The 25,367-nt window shown below is 41.0% G+C and overlaps 1 protein-coding gene and 2 long non-coding RNA genes across 3 annotated transcripts; 1 reads left to right on the top strand and 2 right to left on the bottom strand.

Moving 5' to 3' along the window:
* The first annotated feature begins 3,349 nt into the window (after nucleotides 1-3,349).
* LOC129421409 (uncharacterized) lies at nucleotides 3,350-16,390 on the top strand. The gene is made up of 3 exons (XR_012369214.1): nucleotides 3,350-3,482; nucleotides 14,467-14,518; nucleotides 16,265-16,390. It is a non-coding gene; the product is annotated as an uncharacterized lncRNA (long non-coding RNA).
* On the bottom strand, nucleotides 5,346-6,835 carry LOC141363633 (uncharacterized). Its single transcript, XR_012369113.1, has 3 exons — nucleotides 6,431-6,835; nucleotides 5,693-6,260; nucleotides 5,346-5,478 (listed from the first exon to the last, which is right to left on the bottom strand). It is a non-coding gene; the product is annotated as an uncharacterized lncRNA (long non-coding RNA).
* Nucleotides 8,811-12,846, bottom strand: LOC141363696 (zinc finger BED domain-containing protein 4-like). Its single transcript, XM_073866652.1, has 4 exons — nucleotides 12,239-12,846; nucleotides 11,905-12,110; nucleotides 11,598-11,796; nucleotides 8,811-10,573 (listed from the first exon to the last, which is right to left on the bottom strand). Exons 1-4 carry the CDS (start codon nucleotides 12,575-12,577, stop codon nucleotides 10,289-10,291), a joined length of 1,029 nt encoding a protein of 342 aa, XP_073722753.1. The 5' UTR covers nucleotides 12,578-12,846; the 3' UTR covers nucleotides 8,811-10,288.
* Nucleotides 16,391-25,367: the final 8,977 nt, after the last annotated feature.

The following is a 25,367-nucleotide window of genomic DNA, read 5'->3' as shown; positions in this document are numbered from 1 at the left end:
CCATTTTCCTTTGTGGAAAACTTCTGTCCAGGCCATAAACCTCATGTATGTTCTCAGTCAGCAGTAGAAAAACATTGTCCCAAACAATTATTCCACAACTATGTAACACAGAGCATGCATTGTGGCAAGACAGGATCAAAAAAGCTTCAGCGGTTTACATAACAACTGCAACTTGTCACTTTATTGAAGACATTAAGATGACATCTTGCTTTATAAACTGTTTTGCGTTTGCAGAGAGACACACTGCAGAAAACCTGGCAGAGTAGTTACAAAGGGTGGAAATAAAGTGGCAAGTGACGACAAAGTGGTGAGCTATGTTATAATGCAGCAAACATGACAAAAGCCATACACATTTTTAAACCTAATAACAATAAACCTAATGATTAAAGATGCACTGAAGGTGGTGAAACCAACTGTGAATAAAGTGAAGGCAGGGTTCCCACGGGTCCTTAAAATCCTTGAAAGTTTGTGAATGGGGGGGAAAAATTCAAGGCCTTGGGAAGTTGTTGAAAATATACATACATAGAAACAGGTCATTGAAAGTGCTTGAATTTGTTTTATGCAAGAAGTTTTCTGGAAAAAAATCCATATTATTCCCTGTGTAGTGTAAGATGATATCATTTTTAAGCACACTTGCTAAACTGTTCGCTTTAAATGCTTATATCTTCTGTATGTGAATGTTGATTCATACAAAAATGCTTTTTTGCATAGTTGTGTTTGACAAATGAAAACTTCTCGGGTTACGTGTGTAACTGTTGTTCCCTGAGCAGGGAACGAGACGCTGCATCTCCCTTGCCATACTTCCTGCATCACTGTAACGCCATCTTTGGCAATATTTCATATAGCGATATACTTCCTGCACCCTGTCTTTGTCGTTAAGCCACAACATTGGTTGAAGTTGATATACACATTCAGATGCACTTACCAGTGGAGGTGCCCCAAAGTGTCACCGCAGTGACGCAGTGCGAGTTCCCTCGAAAGGACACTGTAACAATATATCTTAAAAAGTAACACGATGTAACCTTACTCTCACTTGAAATGTGTCCCCTTGAATTTGAGGCTATTGGACCTGGAAAGTCCTTGAAAGGTCCTTGAATTTGAAGTTAACTAAGGTGTGGGAACCCTGTGAAGGGTATTGTAGAGTTTTTCAACAAAAGCATGGTTGCCACAGAGAAGCTGAAATCCATAAAACGGCAGATGGGGATGCCAGAGCTAAGGACCAAGCAGGAGTGTGCTACAAGGTGCACACTTAACATTTTATATGTTGAAACTCATCCTTAAGTCAAAAGATGCTATAATCTCCACCCTGGCTGTCATCAACACTCCTGTTGATGCTCTAAGTCAAGAGGAATGGGAGACAATAAAGGAACTATACTGGAGCCCTTTGAGGAGGTGACAGATCTATACAGTTAAAATACTATACAATTAAAGATGGGTAAATATACTATTTATAACAGACAAATTATTTATTAATTGTATAAAGAACAATGTATCACATAACAAATACATTTGCTGTATTTTATGTCACAGCCTCCAAAATGCTTACCTGCAAAGTTCTGCAGCGGCTGACAGTTCACCACCAATGAAGTGTAACAATGGATAGAATGAAGGAGCTGGCCACCATTCTTTATTTATCCATGGAAACAAAATGCCTAAGAATGGGGTATAACACTGTGCTTTATGAAACTCTGCACTGGACCCAAGGTTTAAAAAGTTAGAATTTAGCAACAACAAAGCTGTGGATGAGGCACTTCAAAGAATAACTGCAGCAAGATGCAACCCCAGCAGCTTGTCAGCTCCTCCACCAGAGGGCCAAGAGGAAGAAGTTAGACCAGGGGCGGGTTCACAGGAACCACAAGCTTCGGCTGTGTAGAGGCTCTCTTGAAGAACGAGCAACAAGGGACACTGCAAGGAGAAATCCCACAGCTGATGCTATACTGAGGTCCTATCTTGAGGAGCACCTCATCTAAAGAGCTGAAGACCCACTGAACTGCAATATCTGTTGCCTCACAAAGAGTCTTCTCAAAAACAGGACAAATAATCACAGAGGAGAAATCGCATCAGCCCATTCATGCTAAAGCATTTGATATTTCTAAATGCCAACCTGCACTAAAGACTAAAGTGCCTTAATGTTAAGACCTTTGCCTTTATTTATCTGATTTGTTTGCTGTGATTCTGTATTTAAATAAAGTTAAATAATAGTAACTATAATTGTAACCAAAAATGTATACAATTTTATGAAAACACTGAATTAAGTATTGCTTACTATCACACAAACCATTTACATTGCTAAATTGTGCTAAAATAGAAAGCTCAGAGTGATACTAAATGAAGAGCTATTTGGGATCCGTAAGCGCTGACTCTATTAAATAATAATTCTGTTTTTTAACACTTTGGGTCTCCTTTCTGGTTTGTTTTGGATGAACTACAGTGATGGACACTAAAATTTTGACAATGGGTCGTGTCTTGAGTTTTTGACTCGTTTAGAAGCACACCACGGACTTTACCAACATTGCTTGATTGACAATCCAACTAACACTTTATATGTAAAGTGCACAAGGCACTGTTTTTTATATACGTATACATTTTCCAGCTCAGTAATATTTTTCTGTGAGCTCACCGCAGTGCATTCTGGGATAGCCTTCTCCACAAAGCAACACTAGATTACAATTTGACCTAAACATTTTTATGTCAGGAGTGCAACTATGATGTTTAAAGTGCTGTCTTTATGGACAGATCATTAAATTTCAGAACAGAGCCATAGTACCCATGTTTTACTTAAAATGTTAGTGCTCGATTATTCTTAAAATTACAATGTTAATTTGAACGACAGGTTCTGATTTGCTAAAAATGAGCAGAGACGACTTCATTCAAATCTGTGGGCCTGCTGATGGAATCTGTCTTTTTAATAGAATCGAGGGGAGGTGAGCTGTCTCTTTAAATAAACACTGCTCACCCGTCACCATGATCCAAATTTTATGCTTCATAATCATGTTGTTTGATCTTTTCACTTTATTGTCTGTCAGGTGCGTACAACCACGTCTCACTTTCTATGTATCTCAGCTGCAGAATAGATATCAATCACATGCCAAAGGAGGGGCTGATGGAGATAAGTGTTTATGATACCATTCAGACGTATTCCTAATACTCTGGCTTTTCATTTTTTTGTTTGTAGTCTACCATGCCCTCTACCCAGGGGCGTCGGACTGGGGGTAAAACCAGTACTGATTACCAGGGCCCCAAAGGAAGATAGGGCCCTGTAAAGTCTGGAATATATTATGGGGATGGGGCATGGGGGGCCATCAGGTCTGCCTATGCATAGGGCCCGAGATCTTGTGCAACGCCCCTGCCTCTACCTAGAGGACCTTCCTGTGTTTGAGCTTCCTGAGAAGATAGCCAATCTATACAATGTGCCCTCACAGCAGATTCATCATGTATACAGACAAGGGCCGACAGGGATTTACGTCTTGGTTTCGGATGCGGTAAGAGGGCAGAAGTTGGTCCTGTAGATTAGCTAGAAGTTTTGGGTGCTTTTTTTTAGAAAAAAGCTTTATTTTAAAGTTTTAATTGACATTTATGGCTACTGTATAATAACAGGTCAATGTAAGTCATGGTTTTGAAAAGCACACAGGTTTTCATGTTAGCAGCAGACCTTTCCTTCATAATCTAATCAATCCAGCTACTGATTGTTAAAATAGAGAGCCTGAAAATATAATTATCCACGAATATAATACAAATACTGTATAGACCCTTTGCAAACACGTGACCTAGACCACGTGACGACGCCATGCTGGACGGCAAAATCACTGACGCACTAGGTTGATTAGTAATAGACGAGCGGGATTTTTTATTAGTTTTAAACAGTTTAAATATATATTACACTAAAATACATGGCTTCTTATATTAAGGAAGTTGTTGTGCCGTTATCGGTCGAGGTAGGGCATTTGGTAGGTCCTCACAAAAAGCGCTATTTAGAGAAGTTAGAGATAGCGGGACTGGATACCGACCCTTACCTTCTTCCTCCTTCAATTTTCACGGACCTCATTAAATCGCCGAGTCTGCCCGACTTCAGCCCGCATGATTTGTACCACTATGTGGTAAACGGGACATCCCCATACACTGGTGCTGATCTTAAAGAGCAACTTGAAAGTTAAACCACCCATTCACTCAAAGTACAGAAAAATACTGTAGGAAATAGCTTAAAAAAAAATTTTTTTCTAAATGCACTAATTAGGCTTCTGGGGTCATTTTTGTAAGAAAATTTTAGACCCGCCTCTAAAAACCGCCAAACCGGAAGTGACATCACGAGAGGCGCACGATGGATCGCAATGACAGTTCTTCGGACGCTGAGGAACGAGCAAATGTTTATTCATACTCGTATGACGAACTACAGCCATACAATTATGAGTTTGCTATGCAGCCAAGAGTGCAGGGACTGGTCAGGATTAAACAGAACGGTCAGAGGAGACAAATTGAAGTGTTATGTGAGGAGAAAAGGACAGATGTCTGGGTGAGATCAGTGATCTGGCGAGATGTAATACTGTGCTCAGATCACAAGATTGTACAGATTATTATCATATATCATGCAATAGCAAAGGTAATATTGATACCTTGTCTTTTTAATGCTTATAAGTTATGTTAATATCCATCCACACTTACGTTACGTGATACAGATGTTGCTCATCACCGCAGGAGAGGTGAGCTGTCTGAACCCATATGTGCTACAGGCCAGGCCAGTAGAAATGAGTATGTTTATGGCAGAGATTATTTATTACTAATTTATTTAATATGCATGTATAAATGAACAGTAAACTAAAGATTTGAATGTTAAAACAATCTTAATAAATTTGTTTTAAAACAATCTTAATGAATTTGTTTTAATTACAAGTTGCCTAGAGGTCATGACTAAGTCACAATTTTTGCTGGCACTAGTCAATATTCAAATGAACAATATTAATAGTTTTCCCATCTCCAAACAATACCACTAAATACAGCATAGGCAAGTTATCCGCTGGGCGTCTAAGGAACTTACCCTTACCTGCATGTGTCAGCCATTCGAGGACAGGTTCCAGAGGAAGGAGGACTTTATAAATGGTTTGAATACCCCCATTTTGTGACAATCAATAAACAATAATCACAAATTGTCTTACCGTATAAAAACTGGTTTATGAAGTTTAGATCAGATATATACCAAGTAGATCTGCATTTGTAATTCGATTTAGTTTTATTTATGTAGCACCGAAAAAAAGATATACAATCTGACCCATTTAAAAACATTTAACAATTTTTCAGTATCTTTCCCATCATACTGTATGTGCGGGTATTATAATAATGTGTTGAAGTATGTTAAATTGTGAATGATGTGATTAATAGATCCCAACAGCTTCATCCTTGTTGATCCTCTGGGTGGATCTGGAGAGGGGAGCAGGTGTAGTGGAAGACAGGACAGTGCTGCATTCTCGTAGAGCCTGTGGTGACCTGGAGTATTCCAGAACAGAATATTTAAATAGATTAAATTTATTTGTCCCTGTAAACAGTGTACACCAAAGTAATACAGTTCTGATAAAAAAATTATAGTCAAAGTGGTTTTGATGGTTTTGGTGATGAGTCAGCTTTATATTATTTTTTGAAAGCGATATACAATGCTATTGTTCAAACATTTACAATCTTTTAACAAAAAACAACCGCTTACTGCAAATCTCTCATTCTGCCACACCTTCACGATGGTAGAAATTGTGTACATGGTGGAAGAAGGTGCTGACAAGATGCTCTAAAGCCCAAACAGTTTTAACATCTTGATGATCTGGGTCATTATCGGCCGGTGACTTCTTTTTTGAGGGCGCATGTTGCGAAGCTGGTCACATGCATTGAGCTCGTCATGTGTGTGGCTCGTCATTTCAAAATATGTGTTCAGCGCGTCATGTAAACTTATGTGCATCACACGTGATGTCAAAATCTGCTGCACACGCATGTAAAGGGTTTATGATAAAAGATATGCTCACGTATGCCTGATACTCACTTAATCTCCTGTGTAATTACAGTTTAGTGTCAAGTTAGTGTCTTGCGAGTATTTTGTGAACATGAGTGCTTCTTTTTTATCATAAACCTTTTCAACGCGTGTGCAGCAGGCACGTATTGTGACAAGAGGCATGATGCACATGGTTCACACACGTCACAACAAACACACATTTGGAATTCACGCCCCTTAGAAGAGAAGTCACTGGTCACCAAAAATGCTGATACATGCATGCTGCACAGACCTAAAAGATGTATATAAAAAGCAGAAAATTACTATACCATAGCATATAAAACAAAAAATACAGGTTATGGTACAACAGACATCAGCTGGCTTTAGCAAACAACTTGCCAACAGCCCTGAATAAAAAGAAAAACATTATTTTTGACTTTGACAGACATGAATAAGTCTTACTTGTGTGAACAGGATGAGATTCTTGCAGTGGTTTCTCATCAGATGAGTCTTTTTTGTTTTTTCCTCCTCCATAACACATCGCCAGGTTCGTCCATGACAACAGAGGATGATTCATCATACTAAGCATCTTCATCTGTAGCTGGACAACTAGAATTAAAACAGATTCACCTTTATATAATTGTATAACAGCATGTCACTTCTTAGGTACATACATGAACACACCACATGACAAAAAACGAATTACGAATTAGCTATGCAAACAAAGTAAATAAGATGTAACTCGATTTGATGGTTATACTATTTGCAAACTAAGGTTATCAGTTAGTTGATTTCCATATTTATAAGAAACTTGAATGAAATCATTATGTTAAATGATTTGGTAGTAGCAAATGTTTAAAAAACAAGACTTACTGTGCATAGTTTTCACGTTATCTTCGAGCTGCATCTCAGAGAGACCGTGATCGAATCACGTTTTCTCGCGGCGGCAAAAACACAGGCCTCACGTGGTTCTTGCTTCGGCATCCAATGTTTAACTCCATCATATTGCCGGGATGATAATCCTCCGATCTAACGTGAACGCTATACACCACCGCGTTTTTCGTAAGCACATGCTGAACTGAAGTCGCGTCTCTCGTCTCTTTCCCCGTGCTGCGCTAAACACACACAGACACGGAAGATAGCGCGGCCTTTATTCTTCAAAAGAAACCTGTGGACTCATTGTCCTGACAGGCTGGAGTTTGTAAAACCTCCACTAACACAGTTATTAACCATGACGATGCTAAATTGAAACTACGGAGAATCACATCAATTTGCGACTGCTGTTGCTGAATACAACCGCAGCACTGCCAATGTAGAGCCTGTCAGACGAGCGCCTCTGACTACGTAATATGACGCGTTGTTAAAAAAACAGGAATTTTGAGAGCGGTCTTAGAAAATTTCAACTTTTTTACTAAATTTATGCGCTTAGAGTTTTGTAAATGTTTTTTGCTTTCGCATTTAATTTTCATATGGTACTTTCATACAAGGTTATATATTTATCTCACAAAAAAATGTTACCTGAAAGTTGCACTTTAAAGGCTTTTAAAAGTCTGCAGAGCTGCCAACTTCTGAGTTCAGCTTGGAGTGAGATTTTTTTTGGGGGGTGGCTGACCGCGGGTTTGTGGTAATAATTTTTTATATAAGTCCTAACCAATTGCCAATTGATAATAGTGTGGATTTTAGCTATTTCTGTGTTAAATAGTTGGGAAAGACTGCGTTAAAATGTTTCACAATACACATCGAATCATATTTTAGAAATTAAATTGAAATAAAAGCTTTTACTGAATTTAAATGACTGGGATTAGAGTCTTTACTATTATTTTATACACTTCTATTATGCTTTCCTTCTGATAAAAGTGCCAAAAAAGTTCAGTTAAAATCTAATGAATAGGCTACTGGTCTCTGTAACTGCAGATAACAGCAGCTTTGATTCAGTTTATCCACTGAGAAAGAAAAGCGTAAAGTGATGATTTGTGATTGGTGATAGAGGGACTGTCACAATCAAATAAACCAAATGAGTAGTTTAATATTAAACTAAAGCAACAGATAATGTGTATGTCAAGACCATATAATTATATTTCGTATATATTATTGTTTATAGATGTCAAATATCAATTGACTTTTTTCTCTTTTATTAAAACCTGTCACCGCAAACATCACGCAGGCTTGTACTGCTTGCAAACATGCACACGCGAGTGATGGTTGATTAAAATAGCTGTTTTCTGAGGGTATCTGCGTGCGTGGAATCCGGGCAGGTCTCTGCTTTTCATCCAGACCTTGACGCTTTGTGTGTTCGACTGGTGCGGAGCTGACTGATCGGCGTATGACATCAGGGTAACGCGAGAGCAAAGGTAAAGGCGGACCCTTTTGTAACATTTCGACTTGCTCTCGCGGTACTCTGATGTCCTCGCTGCCGAACTTCCTGCGCAGCGCCACATAAAGTGAAATGCTCTTTGATAGGGCTGTTCGATTCCGGATTTTTTGGAATCGATTCCGATTCCGATTCCTGTTTCTGGAATCGAAAGAATCGATTCCAAGAATCGATTCCTCACTGCTATTTTCGATTCTTTTTCTATACGAACAGTGTCTAACATTGGCCCGTCTTACCGTGCCACACAACGAGAAACACTCTATACCGGGCGTGTCAAAGCGACTGTTGCAAATCCATTTGTCCTTCCTATTAGATGTATTAATTGCGAGTCATAAATAGAACGAGACATTTGCTTAGGGGATTTGTCACGTCGTGCTTCCTGCGTCAGTTAGACAGTGTAAAGACTATGTTCACCATATACATATATGCGGTAGATTTTATTTACATGCATTCCTACACACACACACAATGTTTGTGGATAGATTTTTAATTTATTTGTGGCAGCCTACATATATTTCATCCAATATCATAAAATAGCAAAAATTCCTAAAAGCATTTAAACCTAAAAACAGTTCAGGAACAGACTCATTACACATACAAACTTTTATGCCCTTACACACAGAACACTTCACTTTTTGAAAATATGCTCATTTTCCAGCTCCCATAGAGTTAAACATTCGATTCCCACGGTTTTGGCAGTACCACTTTTATCATAGCTTAGCACAACCCATTCAATCTGATCAGACCATTAGAATCGTGCTAAAAAATAACCAAAGAGTTTTGATATTTTTCCTATTTAAAACTTGACTCTTCTAAAACAGTCAAGTGTTAAATAGGAAAAATATTGAGCAACTTTCGTCATTTTTGAGCATGATGCTAATGGTCTAATCTGATTCAATGGATTATGCTAAGCTATGATAAAAGTGGTACCGCCAGACCCGAAGATCAACTGAATGCATTCCAAAACAGCAAAAATGAAATGTTTAACACCATGGGAGCTGTAAAATGAGCACACTTTCAAAAAAGTAGCGTGTCCTTTTAATAAATAAAACTTTTTTTAGGCCTTTACACATGGAACCTTTTAGGCCATACACAAAATCTTTTTAGGCCTTTACACATGTAACCTTTTAGGCCTTTACACACGGAACCTTTTAGGCCTTAACACATAAAATCTTTTTTAGGCCTTTACACATGGAACCTTTTAGGCCATACACAAAATCTTTTTAGGCCTTTACACATGGAACCTTTTAGGCCTTTACACATGGAACCTTTTTTTAGGCCTTTACACATGGAACCTTTTAGGCCATACACAAAATCTTTTTAGGCCTTTACACATGGAACCTTTTAGGCCTTTACACATGGAACCTTTTAGGCCATACACAAAATCTTTTTAGGCCTTTACACATGGAACCTTTTAGGCCTTTACACATGGAACCTTTTTTTAGGCCTTTACACATGGAACCTTTTAGGCCATACACAAAATCTTTTTAGGCCTTTACACATGGAACCTTTTAGGCCTTCACACACGGAACCTTTTAGGATTTAACACATAAAATCTTTTTTTAAGCCTTTACACACGGAACCTTTTAGGCCTTCACACATAAAATCTTTTTTTAGGCCTTTACACACGGAACCTTTTAGGCCTTCACACACGGAACCTTTTAGGCCTTAACACATAAAATCTTTTTTTAAGCCTTTACACACGGAACCTTTTAGGCCTTCACACATAAAATCTTTTTTTAGGCCTTTACACACAGAACCGTTTAGGCCTTCACACATAAAATCTTTTTTTAGGCCTTTACACACGGAACCTTTTAGGCCTTAACACATAAAATCTTTTTTTAAGCCTTTACACACGGAACCTTTTAGGCCTTCACACATAAAATCTTTTCTTAGGCCTTTACACACAGAACCTTTTTAGGCCTCAACACACTCATAACCTAGACCAATTACATATTGTAATGCAAAAACATCATCCTTTTCACCTGAGAGCTCTTTAGGCAAGAGCGGCGTTTTGAAATAAGCTCGCCAGATTTCGAAAATACACGCTCACTTGGCACAGATGTTGCCATTATGGCCAAGTATTTCTTTGTAAGTGTCTGTAAGTTTGGGAACTTTTGTCCCTGTTCTTTCCAAAAGTCCAATGCCGAAGACATTCTGCTAATATTTGGCTGCGAGAGGTACAATTTCACTTCAGTGATGGTATCCACATTAGTGTTTATTTGCTGTTTTACCTGAAAGAGATAGAGAGAGAAAGAGAATATAGTGGTGCCTTTTCTCTATGGAACATAATTAAAAAACACGGACAACAATACATCGATATTAACCTGATTGGCCTAAAACAATACTCTGATTAAGAAACTAAAATGTAAACAGCGATTACAAATTACCTTAATCCGGCTAAATCATAATCGAAGTAAACGCTAATATAATTAAAGGGAATTGTTCACCCAAAAATGAATATTCTTCATCATTTCATCACACTGTTGCTCTAAACCTGTACAAGTTTCTTTATTCTGATGAAAAGAAAATATTTTGATAAATGATGGCAAGCACACAGCTGATTGCAACCATTGACTTTCATAGTAGGAATAAAAAAAAGATGGAATTCAATAACACCTGTGTGCTTATCATCAACTATCAAAATATCTTTTTCATCATTTATCACAATACTTCTAAAATATTCTATAAAAAAATTGATTACTGCTGCCCAATGTGCCCATGTAAACGTGGTTGTTTTTTAAAAAGCAGTGTAAGAAAAATTTAGCCTATTAATCCCTGAATTCAGTAGAAAAAGACATTCTAATTTTCTCATTTATTAACATTAGGGGTGTGTGACGAGACACTTAGCTCACGAGACCAGAGATTGGGTTCACAAGAACAAGAGAAGCTTTTTGCTGTATTTTAAAGAAATCCTCAATAATAAAAATAATGATTTGAAAAATATTCGGCTGGTATAGATTGAAATGTTATAACTAATCATCTTGTAATAAATTTCATTTCAGTTCTACTTTGAGTATTAATTATCAAATGCATTAAAAGACAATATACAAGCACTGTAAAAGGTTTTGCTGGATGGCTTCTCTCCTGTTTGATTTCACACGAGTCGCTTCAGACCTTACTCTACATGAATTCTGAGCTTACAGAACTTCTAAATGAGGCTGCACAAGTTTGACCTCCAAAAATTCACTCCTTGCAAGATCTCATTACACATCCCTAATAAACAGTTTTTCCAAGAATGTGATGACAAAATCTAACCTTCGAGTCAAAATCAGACCACACACAACTAGCCCCAGTTTGTTGTATGTGCTGTGAAGTTGTTGCCTCTGGTTGGGATTCCGCATTATGCTGGCTGGCCTCTGATGTCAATGCTCGTATAGCATTTTCTGCATTTGCATCAATGCCGAATGCTACTTTCTTAAACCTAGGATCTAGCAGCATTGACACTGCAAGAAATCTAAAGTTGTACATTTGGCAAATTAAACAACTTCAGTTATAAATTGATACATTTCTGTGTGTGTGTGTGTGTGTGTGTGTGTGTGTATACAAACTAATCTATACAAACCTAGTTGATTCATAGTCACCACACCTTTTGGTCAGGTGCTTGTTTAAAGAGCCTGCAAGCCTATGACCAACAGACTCCGGAGCATACGAGTTTGCCATATTTCTTGTCAGTTTTTGCAGGTTTCGCACCAACACAATCAACTTCGAGGATGTGACATTGCTTTCTGCAGACATTTCCTCTGTCACCTCCAGGAATGGTCTCAGGACCTATACAAAAACAGTTAAGATAAATATAAAACAAACTTTGTTTAAAATTAAGGTTAAACAATGGTTTTACTGCAAACAAGCCCCACAAACAAAGTCTATATATAAAATATGATACAAAGTATGGTCACCTCAATTGCATCAGCCATTGCAGCCCAGTCCTGGGGGAAAAACATGGGTAGGTCCATGTTGCTCATTGCTGCAGAGAGGGGTTCCCGGAGGTTAAAAAACCTCTCTAGCATTAAATAGGTGGAATTCCACCTAGTTTCAACTTCCTGGAGAAGGCGCAGTTGGGGCATTTTCAAGTCTTTCTGCAAGTTGTCTAACTTCTCTTTTGCTGTGCAACTGGATCTAAAAAATCCTACCACTCTCCTCACTTTGGATCTCAAGTCATCAAGTTCAGTGACTGCAGCAAGACTGTCTTTTACAATAAGATTGAGAGTGTGCGCAAAGCATGGCAGATGTCTCATGTTCAATTTTTTTACTGCTGCAACCACATTTGCTCCGTTGTCTGTAGTTACACAAAAAACTTTGTCCTGAAGACCCCACTCCAGAATGATACTGCGGAGGTGTGTAGCTATGGCATCAGCTGTGTGTCTTCCTTCAAATCTAACAAAGAAATAAGATATACTCAGCTCAGATTATTTATTGTACCTTTTTTTTCTGACAGTGTACCTGATTTCACATAAAAGCTTTCTCCCAATATATTAATATGCAGCTTATAATGATAATGATATGCAAATAATATGTGAAGAAGTAGCGTTCAATAAATGTTTTTAAAATGCGTTAATAAATCCAAAACCCAAATGACAGGGCTACATGTCCGTATGGAGGTTTCCAGGTTAATAAACCATTGCCTAAAAGACAAAGCTGGCAATTCTGGCTATACTTTCGTTATTTTAATAATTTCTTTATTTTATTTGTAGATCACTTGGGGTTGATAAATGAAATATGATGTGCAATTAGTGAAAGTAAATGTTATTCTACACCAAAAGATTATAAAGTGCAACTCTTTAAATAACAATTTATCTTCAATGCACTAAATAAGTTTACTTCAATTGCAATGTTCTCATATAACTGATTTCTGACTGCAACAATATTAACAGGAGTCCATATTAACTGCTAAGTCTGTACAGAAAGGTGCAGTAAAGAAGATACCCATGTAAAAATGTGTAAAATAAAAAAAATTGTTTATTGGCATTTTTTTGTCACATGAAAGGGACAGGGTAACATCTTTGTAAAAAGAATTTTAAAGAATAGATAGCATACAAATTACTAAATAAATTATTAAATGACTTTATTAAATCAATTTTCAATAATATGGTCATACGTTTTTCTTGTCATTTGTTTAAGAATAATAATCAAAACGTCTGCTTTACAAAAACAAGTTCCACAAGTACAGCTTTTTTATATTATATATATTTTAAATAACATCGTTATATTCAATCTAACCTTTTTTATTACGTGTTGAATTTGAAAAGCTCTTCATATTAATCGTGCATCTTACGCAGATTGCGCTCGTATAATGGAGAATACATGAATGCGTCAGACTTTACGTATCACCTCTGATTAAAAAGGTGCGATCTAATCTTGTTTACATGAAGTAAACCTGCTCCCGAGCATCTTACGGACCGGTTGCTATGACAGCAACTTGAGGATGAGCTTCGAAGAACCAAATAATCCAAGATCAAGCCAAATCACCATTAAAATCCAGCTAACGGAGTAATCCACGTACGAAGAACGGAACCATGGCCGCGATTTGTATTAAAAATCAATCTTAAAGAGGAGTCGATTCTCCTTAATGGAATCGATTCCCCTTATGGAATCGATTCCAACCTTTGGAATCGACTCTCGATTCTCAATGCCTCGGAATCGAAGAATCGATTCTTTTTGGAATCGATTCCCAGCCCTACTCTTTGACTCTTTGCAGCAAAGTACCAGCAACATGAGAAGGTGGCACGCAAAAGACAGTGAAGGTACGCTAAAATATAAAAGTGTCAGTACTGCGAGCACTGGTTTAGCTACTTACATCGTGAAAATGGATGTATGGCGTGAAAATGGGGTCAATTGCGTGGGTCTCACGGTGAATGCGTAAGAGTTGGCAGCTATGAAATTTATGGTGTCACTGCAGCATTAAACAATAACATTCATGTAAAAATAATGTATTTATGCCACTTTTTTGTAATGGTAGGTGCATCATAGCAACACGAAATAACCATTTAATGACCCTAACGAACACAAACACGTACTTTTTCGGCTTGCCGTCCGTCTACAACATAGCACTTCCGCCGTCCATCATGGCGTCCATAATTCGCGCGAGTAGAGCGTGACGTCACGTGCAAAGGGTCTATTTGTTCAGATGGTGCAGAACTTCACAGAGGAGACCAGCTTCATAATCAGCACTTTGAAAGGTAACTTCATGGACATGACACTTATCTCAACTATACTGATAGCTTTTTGTTTGCCAGGTTGTACTTATCAGGAGAAAATAAACCAGATGTCCGTTGCTTAAAGGTGCTTTTATAAGCAGGACTTTTATATAATAGATACAAATATGAAGTAAATCAGTGTGTTTTTAAGAATACAATATGATTGTGTCGTAATTGAACAGTGGGGAACCTTCAGGGCCTTCTACGCCTTCAGAGAAGGCCTAAAAAAATTAATAAAAATATTTTTTATAATAATACTAATAAATAATAAAGTATTCAATAAAAATATGTTTTTACATGTTTAAATTTATATTTAATTTAATTTAATACATGTAATATATTTTCTCTCATCTATGTTCTAACGTTAAGCTTACTGTCAGGTTCATATCCAATCAGAATCGTCTGTCTCTATTAAGGCCCGGTAAACTGGCTCATTCATTGGTTAGGACTTCAAGAATCCCAAGGAAGGCCAAGCTATGTGTTTTGGTGTGGAGAGTGACGGGCAAATCGACCAATCACGCTTTGATTTCAAGTGGGCGGGTAAAAAACAAAACATTGTAAGCCTTCATGAAGTCCTAATCATGCAACAAACTGGATGCGAGCTGCCGTAAAACACCAAAGAAGAAGTCGTCCTAATCATAGACCCTAATCATAGACCATCTAATGGCCCGAATCTCTGCGGTGAGAGTGGTTGAGGTAAATGGCAGAAAACGTGATTGACGTTGTGGCTAGTTTGATAGGGCTGAGGTAAAAACGAAATTACTTAAGCGGGTACTCGTGAAGAGCACAGCCGAGAGATGCGCGTGCAGCTGTGCTGCGCATATCAGACGTGAACACGAGAAAAATAATGAGTTTAATTATACTTTCACTTCCTGACAGTTTCACTTGAGGATAGTAATGACTGACAGGCGACGCCAAATTACATACAATATAATTACCTAACTAAATCTCAGAGAATGCAAAAACATTCACCGGGGCTCGGGCTAGGGATTTTGCGAGCCCTGGTTATATTATAACAGTTATAAAATATAAGCCACAAGGAGGTGCACTGAGAACGCAGGGTGCTATATTTCCCCTTATGAAAAAAGATTAACAAGCTATCCTACAGCTAAATATATATTTACAAAAAACAAAAATTAAAGAACATAATTTAAGCTTGTTAAATGCAAATTTACAGAGCAGCAGAGTCTGTATTTGTGTTTATCAGTTAAAGTAATTTTAAACTTTAAAACTGCATTTAAAAGCAAACGATGCCTATTCTGTAATTTAACTTTGCGTGCTCAGAATTTTTACACGTTCACTGTATAATTTAACGAAATACGAATAGCCTAGTATTATATTCTGAATTTTAAAATTTACGAAAAACAAACTACTCTCAATTTATTTTGGTGTTTTTCCCCCATGCTCACTTGTCTCCATTTTCCTGTTTTTAAGAATTAAGGCGGTGTAGTAAGTAGAACCTATCCATTAAATTTGTGACTTTCATTTATTGCGCCATGCGTAATTGCTCATGGAGAGGCATTTGCACTTCATTGCATATTTTGAAGGCCCAGCTGAAGTACTCACGGTTCGCCACTGTAATTGAATGGTTCTGACTTAAATAACAAGCTACAATGTAAAACACCAATCCAATTAATGGATTCACATTTAATTCATAATGTCCTTGTGCTTATTATAATACTGTATTTGGTTAATGTTTTACCTCTTTTTTTACCTGTGTGATTGCAGATGAAAGTAATGATGGTTACCATGTTGTACTGAAGTGACCAGCTACTAGAAAATTATGAATCCTATTAGCTTATTTTAACAGACTGTGTGATTTTAAGTTATATATCACCCGCAAGAATGTGATGTGAATAAACAGAGAAGAGCTTTGTATAACTGTACACTTCAGTTTTTTTAAGAGAAAATGTTGTCAAAGTTGATACTTAAATTTTTTAATTAATTATAATATTAATTATTGTTGCACTTTTTTATGTTTTGCCATTTAGAAGACATTTTGATAAATGATGATGAGCATACAGTGGACGGGATCCATTGACTTTTATAGTATTTGTTTATCCTACTATGGAAGTTAGTGGATACTGTTGATTGTGTTCCTATTATCCTTTATCTAAATATCTTCTTTTGTGTTTAAAAAAACTCATACAGTTTTTAAACGGTGAATGATGACAGAGTTTATTTTTGAGTGAACTATCCCTTTAGTGATTGCTGTTGACATTTTCATCAAATCTTTAGCTTTTTTGTCTGTGAAGTTTTTATTTTTCTGTTGTAACTTTTGAATAAAAATATTTTTATAAATAGATATTTGTATACTACTACAATCTAAGCAAGCTGTTTTTCTTCATAAAATACATATATTAACAACATATATTATTTTTATGATGCTTAATTTTATCAAAATGTAATCTTCATGTCATGTCACTATACAACACTACAAGATATACAAAACTGGAATGGACAGATGTGTTTTATGTACCAAATACCACTCATAAAAACTTTAAAACGGAATAAATGTCTTTATAAAGTTTAACACAAAAATGCTATTAAATTTTGAAATATTTTCTTATATTCTCAGTGGGATTTCAAGTAAATAATTTAGGTCAATGGGGTTCGGCTGACAAAGATAAAATCAGTGAGAAAAGTCTTGAGATGAAATCTCAGATAAATATATAGTGTGTATTCAATGAAATCAAACAGTATACAGTTGTAAATATAAGGGATTTCCCCGTCCCTCACGACGTGACACGATGACATAATTCATTATAGAATGTAAAACGTCACATAGAACGTCCGGTCTCGCAGGGAACCGAGGTTACTGTAGTAACCGATATGTTTACACTCTGTTGGATTATTTTATGGTAAAAAGAAAAACAGTCAGGTGGCTCAACCGCTCCGCTAAAGATCCACTGATTTCGATGATCCACTTCGTGTTTTCCCGCCCGCTCTGCAGCATCTTTCTCACAATCATAGTGGAGGCGATAGTTCCCGAAGTTCGTTTGCATTAACAGGTAGGTTCATTACATTACTTCAGTTGTCGATCCGCTGAATTAGTAATTTGTAATGATTTGCTCTCGGTCTTCTAAAAGTGAAAGCAACTTAGCAATCAAATAACAATAAAAATCCACACTTAGAATTACAATCAAATTAATGTAACCGATCAAAACCAGCATAAGCTGGTAGCTGGTTTAAGCTGGTTTTCTCAGCCTGGCAAAACCAAGCTGGGAGACCAGCTTAAACCAGCTCACCAGCTTATGCTGGTTTTAGCTGGAATTTTCAGTAGGGATCTAATATAAGTAACAAAAAATGTCTGTTGTTGCTGGCACAATTTGTAGACAAAAAACCAACCAACAATGCCTTCACAAAAAAGTAGACAGAGACAGAGGGTTAAGGATTGGAAGGCTGCTAAAGGCAATTCAACATTGCAACTGGATTCAAATCTCCATCAAGCCAGCCGGTAAGTCGTATAATAGAATATTTAGCAGTTTGTCAAACTTTAATTCTTGTAATTAAGTATATTTATCTTAACCTCCCAAGACCTGGTGTGTCCACATACGTGGAAATCACATTTTATTGTTGTTTAGCACCAAAATACTTAATTCTGTGTAACTGGAACCTGTTGTACACAAACGTGAACAATTACACTGCTTCATGTTCAAAGAAAAATATTTGGATATTATATGTATTTGTTCTTCCTAACCCCAAAATAGCTGGAAGAAATCTAAAATCCAAACCAAAGCTTGGGTATTAGGAGGTTACATTATAATCACTTATGCTAGTCATCTATAACACACTACAGACACGTTTTATTAAAAATATATCAATAGTACCATGCACCTCTACATAACGTTAGCGCTTTTTTGGTTTGGGCCACTGTCCCTCAAACTGTCCTTGCACGGCCTTCAGTAAAGGTGCCAAAGAATGCATTGAACTAATATGTTGAAGGAGTCCAGGGCCATATGCAGGATTTTATAAATACAGAGGTCCATAAAAATCTTATTTCTCTGCTATACATATATGAATTTTAATACATCAGAAAACCAAAGAATCAAATAACTATAGCTTTCAAACCATGTCAGTATGCAGAAGACTTGTGTTGGTCATTAGGAATACATTGTAATAATTATTTTACTATTCTGGGCACACTGGACTGTGTCAGTAAAATAAACATAGGCTAACTGAATATAGGATAATTTTAGTGAATTAACTGAAGGCTATCAATAATTTTATTTTTTATTTTTTTAGATTTTTAACATTTATGTATTATATACATACATCTTACGACCAACAAGACAAAACATAAAAGGACCAACAAAGATTAGAGAAATAATAAGATAGTAGCCTAATTCTAATAGTGACAATAAGTCATGATAGAAAATAAAATTATAAAATAATTATTGCTTTTATAATATATAATGAATAAAAACACAAAACATAAAAGAAAAAAACATACATAAAAAGGGAAAATAACATTTACAGTATCAATTCCAATACGCTGACCCTATTAAAATTTTACAATATTTTGCAGTCTATGCATGTGTTCCACATTCTTTCTAAATGCCTTTAAACATCAAATTCCTCCATTTTAAGAAATTGTACAAAAGGACTCCATATCTCCTCAAAAGTTTTATATTAATCCTTTAGAATGTAACATACTTTTTCAAGACATTAGAGAATCCAGATATGGATTCTCTAATGTCTTTAAGCCAGCGTCTTATGTCAGGAGCATTGACACATTTCCAATGTAGAGAAATAAGCCGTTTAGCTTGTAATAAGCACATATCCAAAAAATAATATTCTTTTTTTTAAGTTTAACTTCCACAGGGTACAAATGAAGTATAAAAGTCAAGGGTGTTAACAATATTTTAATGTCTAAAATTTGATGACCTTTACATCTTTCCAGAATTGCTGTATATAGCTGCACTCCCAAATGCAATGGAAAAAAGTGCCCTTAGCATTGTTACACCTTTGACACAGGTCCGGAATATTACTGTTGAATTTGTGCAAAATTACTGGAGTTACATAGGTCCGTACATTAGCCATTTATATTGCAACAATTTCAATCAATAATTTATTTATTAAATTAATTCACAATATGCACACACTTATTATACACTTAATATGCTGAAATACAACATCAGTAATGCAGTGCTGAAACTAGAATTGTAGAAATGGGTTGGCCAAGGCTACTTTAGGGGGTCCATATCCCAATAAAGCAACACTATGTAGTTTTTTACCTTTAAATAATGTCTCTAAAATTATTTCAGTGATAGAACAACTTTTAACTGGACAAATTGTACTGTTGCTGCAACCTGAGCAGCCTCCTAGCTGCTACAAGCACACTCTGAAAGTGGCGGTGGAGGGTAGAGCACACAGCCCCGCCCCTCCCCCTGCCTGCAGAAGAGTGTCTGATACCAGGCACTGTTGCGTTTTTCAACCACATGGGGGAGCTGTAAGTCATTTTTACATGGAAACTACAAAGTGTTGCTTTAAAGAACACTGTAATTATTAAAAAAGCATAAATTAATCTATGATCACTTCACATTACCCCACATTAGATAAATATTTTTCTTGCCCTGCATGTATTACTGCATGCATTATACTAACTGTAAGATTTATTTATTAATTTTAAACTTCTCACATCTGATTTACTGTCTGTTAATGAAGCAAAAGGCTTCTTGTTGACTGCAGTAACTTTAGTAAAAGTTGTTCAGGAAATCAAAATTCCATGATAAACCTTAAACTCACTTTAAATAGCAGAGCTCAACACAGAAGTTACAGTCAGGACGAGTGAGTGATTTTTTCTTCTTTTGTTATTTAATTAACTTTGATGACTTCAAAGGGTATTTTTTATTAGGCTTTATGACCAAATTCAATAAAATGTTTAAGCCAAAAGATGAACATGGGCTCATTTAAACTCCATTTAGGTTCAACACAGTGAATCTAATCATACAGTAAAAATATATCTTAAAGAATTAAAAAGTGGCGTTGAATTTTGTTAATAAACACGCTGAATAACGGGAAGTGAATTACTTGAGGGAGTGAAAGCAGCGCATTAAATTTGGACACCCATGTGGCTCAGATGCAGTAATGTTTTTGTCTTGTCACCTTGACAATGACTGAGGTTTTATATTTCTCGTCATTAAAATGCTGTATAATAGTCAGCGTTGCATTATTTACATCTTTCTTGCACTTCCACTAGCTGCGTATCTGACCTCGAGTCAAGTGCCAAACACGTCGGCATGACTCTGTCGGACCCGTCCCAATGTTGCCGACGCCACTCCGTCGAGTCAAGTGCCAAATGCGTCGGCACGACTCTGTCGAGCCCGTCCCACTTAACTCGACCGAGACGCGTCGCAACGTTGGGATGGGCTCGACAGAGTCGTGCCGACGCGTTTAGGCACTTGACTCGACGGAGTCGTGCCGACACGTTTGACACGCGACTCAGTCGAGTCAAGTGCCAAACGTGTCGGCACGACTCAGTCGAGCCCGTCCCAACGTTGGCGATGCGACTCCGTGGAGTCAAGTGCCAAACATGTCGGCACGATTCCGTCGAGCCCGTCCCAACATTGGCTCGACTGAGTCGTGCTGACGCGTTTGGCACTTGACTCGACGGAGTCGTGTCGGCAACGTTGAGACGGGCTCGATGGAGTCGTGCCAACACGTTTGGCACTTGACTCGATGGAGTCGTGCCGACACGTTTGGCAATTGACTCGACCGAGTCGCGTCGGCAACGTTGGGACGGACTCGACGGAGTCGTGCCGACACGTTTGGCACTTGACTCGACCTAGTCGCGTCTGCAACGTTGGGACGGGCTCGACGGAGTCGTGCCGACACGTTTGGCACTTGACTCGACCAAGTCGCGTCGGCAACGTTGGGACGGGCTCGACGGAGTCGTGCCGACACGTTTGGCACTTGACTCGTCCGAGTCGCGTCGGCAACGTTGGGACGGGCTCGACGGAGTCGTGCCGACACGTTTGGCACTTGACTCGACGGAGTCGTGCCGGCGCGTTTGGCACTTGACTCGACGGAGTCACGTCGGCAATGTTGGGACGGGCTCGACGGAGTCGTGCCGAGACGTTTGGCACTTGACTCAACCGAGTCGTGCCGACACGTTTGGCACTTGACTCGACGGAGTCGTGCCGACACGTTTGGCACTTGACTCGACAGAGTCGCGTTGGCAACGTTGGGACGGGCTTGACGGAGTCGTGCAGACACGTTTGGCACTTGACTCGACAGAGTCGCGTCGGCAACGTTGGGACGGGCTCGACGGAGTCGTGTCGAGAAGTTTGGCACTTGACTCGACCGAGTCGTGCCGACACGTTTGGCACTTGACTCGACCGAGTCGCGTCGGCAATGTTGGGACGAGCTCGACGGAGTCGTGCCCACACGTTTGGCACTTGACTCGACCGAGTCGCATCGGCAATGTTGGGACGGGCTCGACGGAGTCGTGCCGAGACGTTTGGCACTTGACTCGACCGAGTCGTGCCGACACGTTTGGCACTTGACTCGATGGAGTCGTGCCGACACCTTTGGCACTTGACTCGACCGAGTCGCGTCGGCAACGTTGGGACGGGCTCGATGGAGTCGTGCCAACACGTTTGGCACTTGACTCGATGGAGTCGTGCCGACACGTTTGGCAATTGACTCGACCGAGTCGCGTCGGCAACGTTGGGACGGACTCGACGGAGTCGTGCCGACACGTTTGGCACTTGACTCGACCTAGTCGCGTCGGCAACGTTGGGACGGGCTCGACGGAGTCGTGCCGACACGTTTGGCATTTGACTCGACCGAGTCGCGTCGGCAACGTTGGGACGGGCTCGACGGAGTCGTGCCGACACGTTTGGCACTTGACTCGTCCGAGTCGCGTCGGCAACGTTGGGACGGGCTCGACGGAGTCGTGCCGACACGTTTGGCACTTGACTCGACGGAGTCATGCCGGCGCGTTTGGCACTTGACTCGACGGAGTCACGTCGGCAATGTTGGGACGGGCTCGACGGAGTCGTGCCGAGACGTTTGGCACTTGACTCAACCGAGTCGTGCCGACACGTTTGGCACTTGACTCGACAGAGTCGTGCCGACACGTTTGGCACTTGACTCGACAGAGTCGCGTTGGCAACGTTGGGACGGGCTTGACGGAGTCGTGCAGACACGTTTGGCACTTGACTCGACCGAGTCGCGTCGGCAACGTTGGGACGGGCTCGACGGAGTCGTGTCGAGAAGTTTGGCACTTGACTCGACCGAGTCGTGCCGACACGTTTGGCACTTGACTCGACCGAGTTGCGTCGGCAATGTTGGGACGAGCTCGACGGAGTCGTGCCCACACGTTTGGCACTTGACTCGACCGAGTCGCATCGGCAATGTTGGGACGGGCTCGACGGAGTCGTGCCGAGACGTTTGGCACTTGACTCGACGGAGTCGTGCCGACACGTTTGGCACTTGACTCGACGGAGTCGTGCCGACACCTTTGGCACTTGACTCGACCGAGTCGCGTCGGCAACGTTGGGACGGGCTCGACGGAGTCGTGCCGACACGTTTGGCACTTGAATCGACCGAGTCGCGTCGGCAACGTTGGGACGGGCTCGACGGAGTCGTGCCGACACGTTTGGCACTTGACTCGACGGAGTCGCGTCGGCAACGTTGGGACAGGCTCGACGGAGTCGTGCCGACTTGTTTGGCACTTGACTCGACTGAGTCGCGTCGGCAACGTTGGGACGGGCTTGACGGAGTCATGCAGACACGTTTGGCACTTGACTCGACCGAGTCGCGTCGGCAACGTTGGGACGGGCTCGACGGAGTCGTGTCGAGATGTTTGGCACTTGACTCGACCGAGTCGTGCCGACAAGTTTGGCACTTGACTCGACCGAGTCGCGTCGGCAATGTTGGGACGGGCTCGACGGAGTCGTGCAGAGACGTTTGGCACTTGACTCGACCGAGTCGTGCCGGCACGTTTGGCACTTGACTCGACGGAGTCGTGCCGACACGTTTGGCACTTGACTCGACGGAGTCGCGTCGGCAACGTTGGGACGGGCTCGACAGAGTCGTGCCGACACGTTTGGCACTTGACTCGACCGAGTCGCGTCGGCAACGTTGGGACGGGCTCGACGAAGTCGTGCCGACACGTTTGGCACTTGACTCGACCGAGTCGCGTCGGCAACGTTGGGACGAGCTCGACCGGGTCGCGTCGGCAACATTGAAACGAGCTCGACCGAGTCGCGTAGGCAACGTTGGGACGGGCTTGAAGGAGTCGTGCAAACACCTTTGGCACTTGACTCGACTGAGTCGTGCTGACACTTTTGGTACTTGACTCGACCGAGTCGGTTCGGCAATGTTGTGATGGGCTCGACAGAGTTGTGCCGACACGTTTGGCACTTGACTCGACCGAGTCGCATCGGCAACGTTGGGACGGGCTCGACGGAGTCGTGCCGACACGTTTGGCACTTGACTCGACAGAGTCGCGTCGGCAACGTTGGGATGGGCTCGACAGAGTCGTGCCGACGCGTTTAGGCACTTGACTCGACGGAGTCGTGCCGACACGTTTGACACGCGACTCAGTCGAGTCAAGTGCCAAACGTGTCGGCACGACTCAGTCGAGCCCGTCCCAATGTTGGCGATGCGACTCCGTGGAATCAAGTGCCAAACATGTCGGCACGACTCCGTCGAGCCCGTCCCAACATTGGCTCGACGGAGTCGTGCTGACGCGTTTGGCACTTGACTCGACGGAGTCGTGTCGGCAACGTTGGGACGGGCTCGATGGAGTCGTGCCAACACGTTTGGCACTTGACTCGATGGAGTCGTGCCGACACATTTGGCAATTGACTCGACCGAGTCGCGTCGGCAACGTTGGGACGGGCTCGACGGAGTCGTGCCGACACGTTTGGCACTTGACTCGACCTAGTCGCGTCGGCAACGTTGGGACAGGCTCGACGGAGTCGTGCCGAGACGTTTAGCACTTGACTCAACCGAGTCGTGCCGACACGTTTGGCACTTGACTCGACGGAGTCGCGTCGGCAACGTTGGGACGGGCTTGACGGAGTCGTGCAGACACGTTTGGCATTTGACTCGACGTAATCTTGCCGACACGTTTGGCACTTAACTCGACCGAGTCGCGTCGGCAACGTTGGGACGAGCTCGATGGAGTCGTGCCGACACGTTTGGCACTTGACTCGACCGAGTCGCGTCGGCAACGTTGGGATGGGCTTGACGGAGTCGTGCCCACGCGTTTGGCACTTGACTCGACCGAGTTGCGTCGGCAACGTTGGGACGGGCTCGACGGAGTCGTGCCGACACGTTTGGCACTTGACTCGACCGAGTCATGCTGACACGTTTGGTACTTGATTCGACCGAGTCGCGTCGGCAACATTGGGACGGGCTCAACGGAGTTGTGTCGGCAACGTTGGGACGGGCTCAACGGAGTCGTGCCGACACGTTTGGCACTTGACTCGACTGAGTCGTGCTGACAAGTTTGGTACTTGACTCAACAGAGTCGCGTTGGCAATGTTGGGATGAGCTCGACGGAGTCGTGCCGACACGTTTGACACTTGATTCGACCATATCGCGTCGGCAATGTTGGGACGTGCTCGACGGAGTCGTGGCCACGCGTTTGGCACTTGACTCGACCGAGTTGCGTCGGCAACGTTGGGACGGGCTCGACGGAGTCGTGCCGACACGTTTGGCACTTGACTCGACCGAGTTGCGTCGGCAACGTTGGGACGGGCTCGACGGAGTCGTGCCCACGCGTTTGGCACTTGACTCGACCGAGTCGCGTCGGCAACGTTGGGACGGGCTCGACGGAGTCGTGCCGACACGTTTGGCACTTGACTCGACCGAG

The sequence above is a fragment of the Misgurnus anguillicaudatus genome, chromosome 4 (assembly GCF_027580225.2).
Source record: "Misgurnus anguillicaudatus chromosome 4, ASM2758022v2, whole genome shotgun sequence".
NCBI lineage: Eukaryota > Metazoa > Chordata > Actinopteri > Cypriniformes > Cobitidae > Misgurnus > Misgurnus anguillicaudatus.
Note: the sequence above shows the minus strand (reverse complement) of the source record. Positions and strands in the feature narration are given on the sequence as shown.

Bases quoted from the DNA above. Each gene is read 5' to 3' on its own strand.
- LOC141363696 (XM_073866652.1), bottom strand. From the start codon at position 12,577: ATGAGACATCTGCCATGCTTTGCGCACACTCTCAATCTTATTGTAAAA. The intron at 11,797-11,904 runs GTTTGTATAGAT...GTACAACTTTAG, and splicing joins GGTGACTATGAATCAACTAG to ATTTCTTGCAGTGTCAATGC. The intron at 10,574-11,597 runs GTTAGATTTTGT...TATCTCTTTCAG, and splicing joins GGTCTGATTTTGACTCGAAG to GTAAAACAGCAAATAAACAC.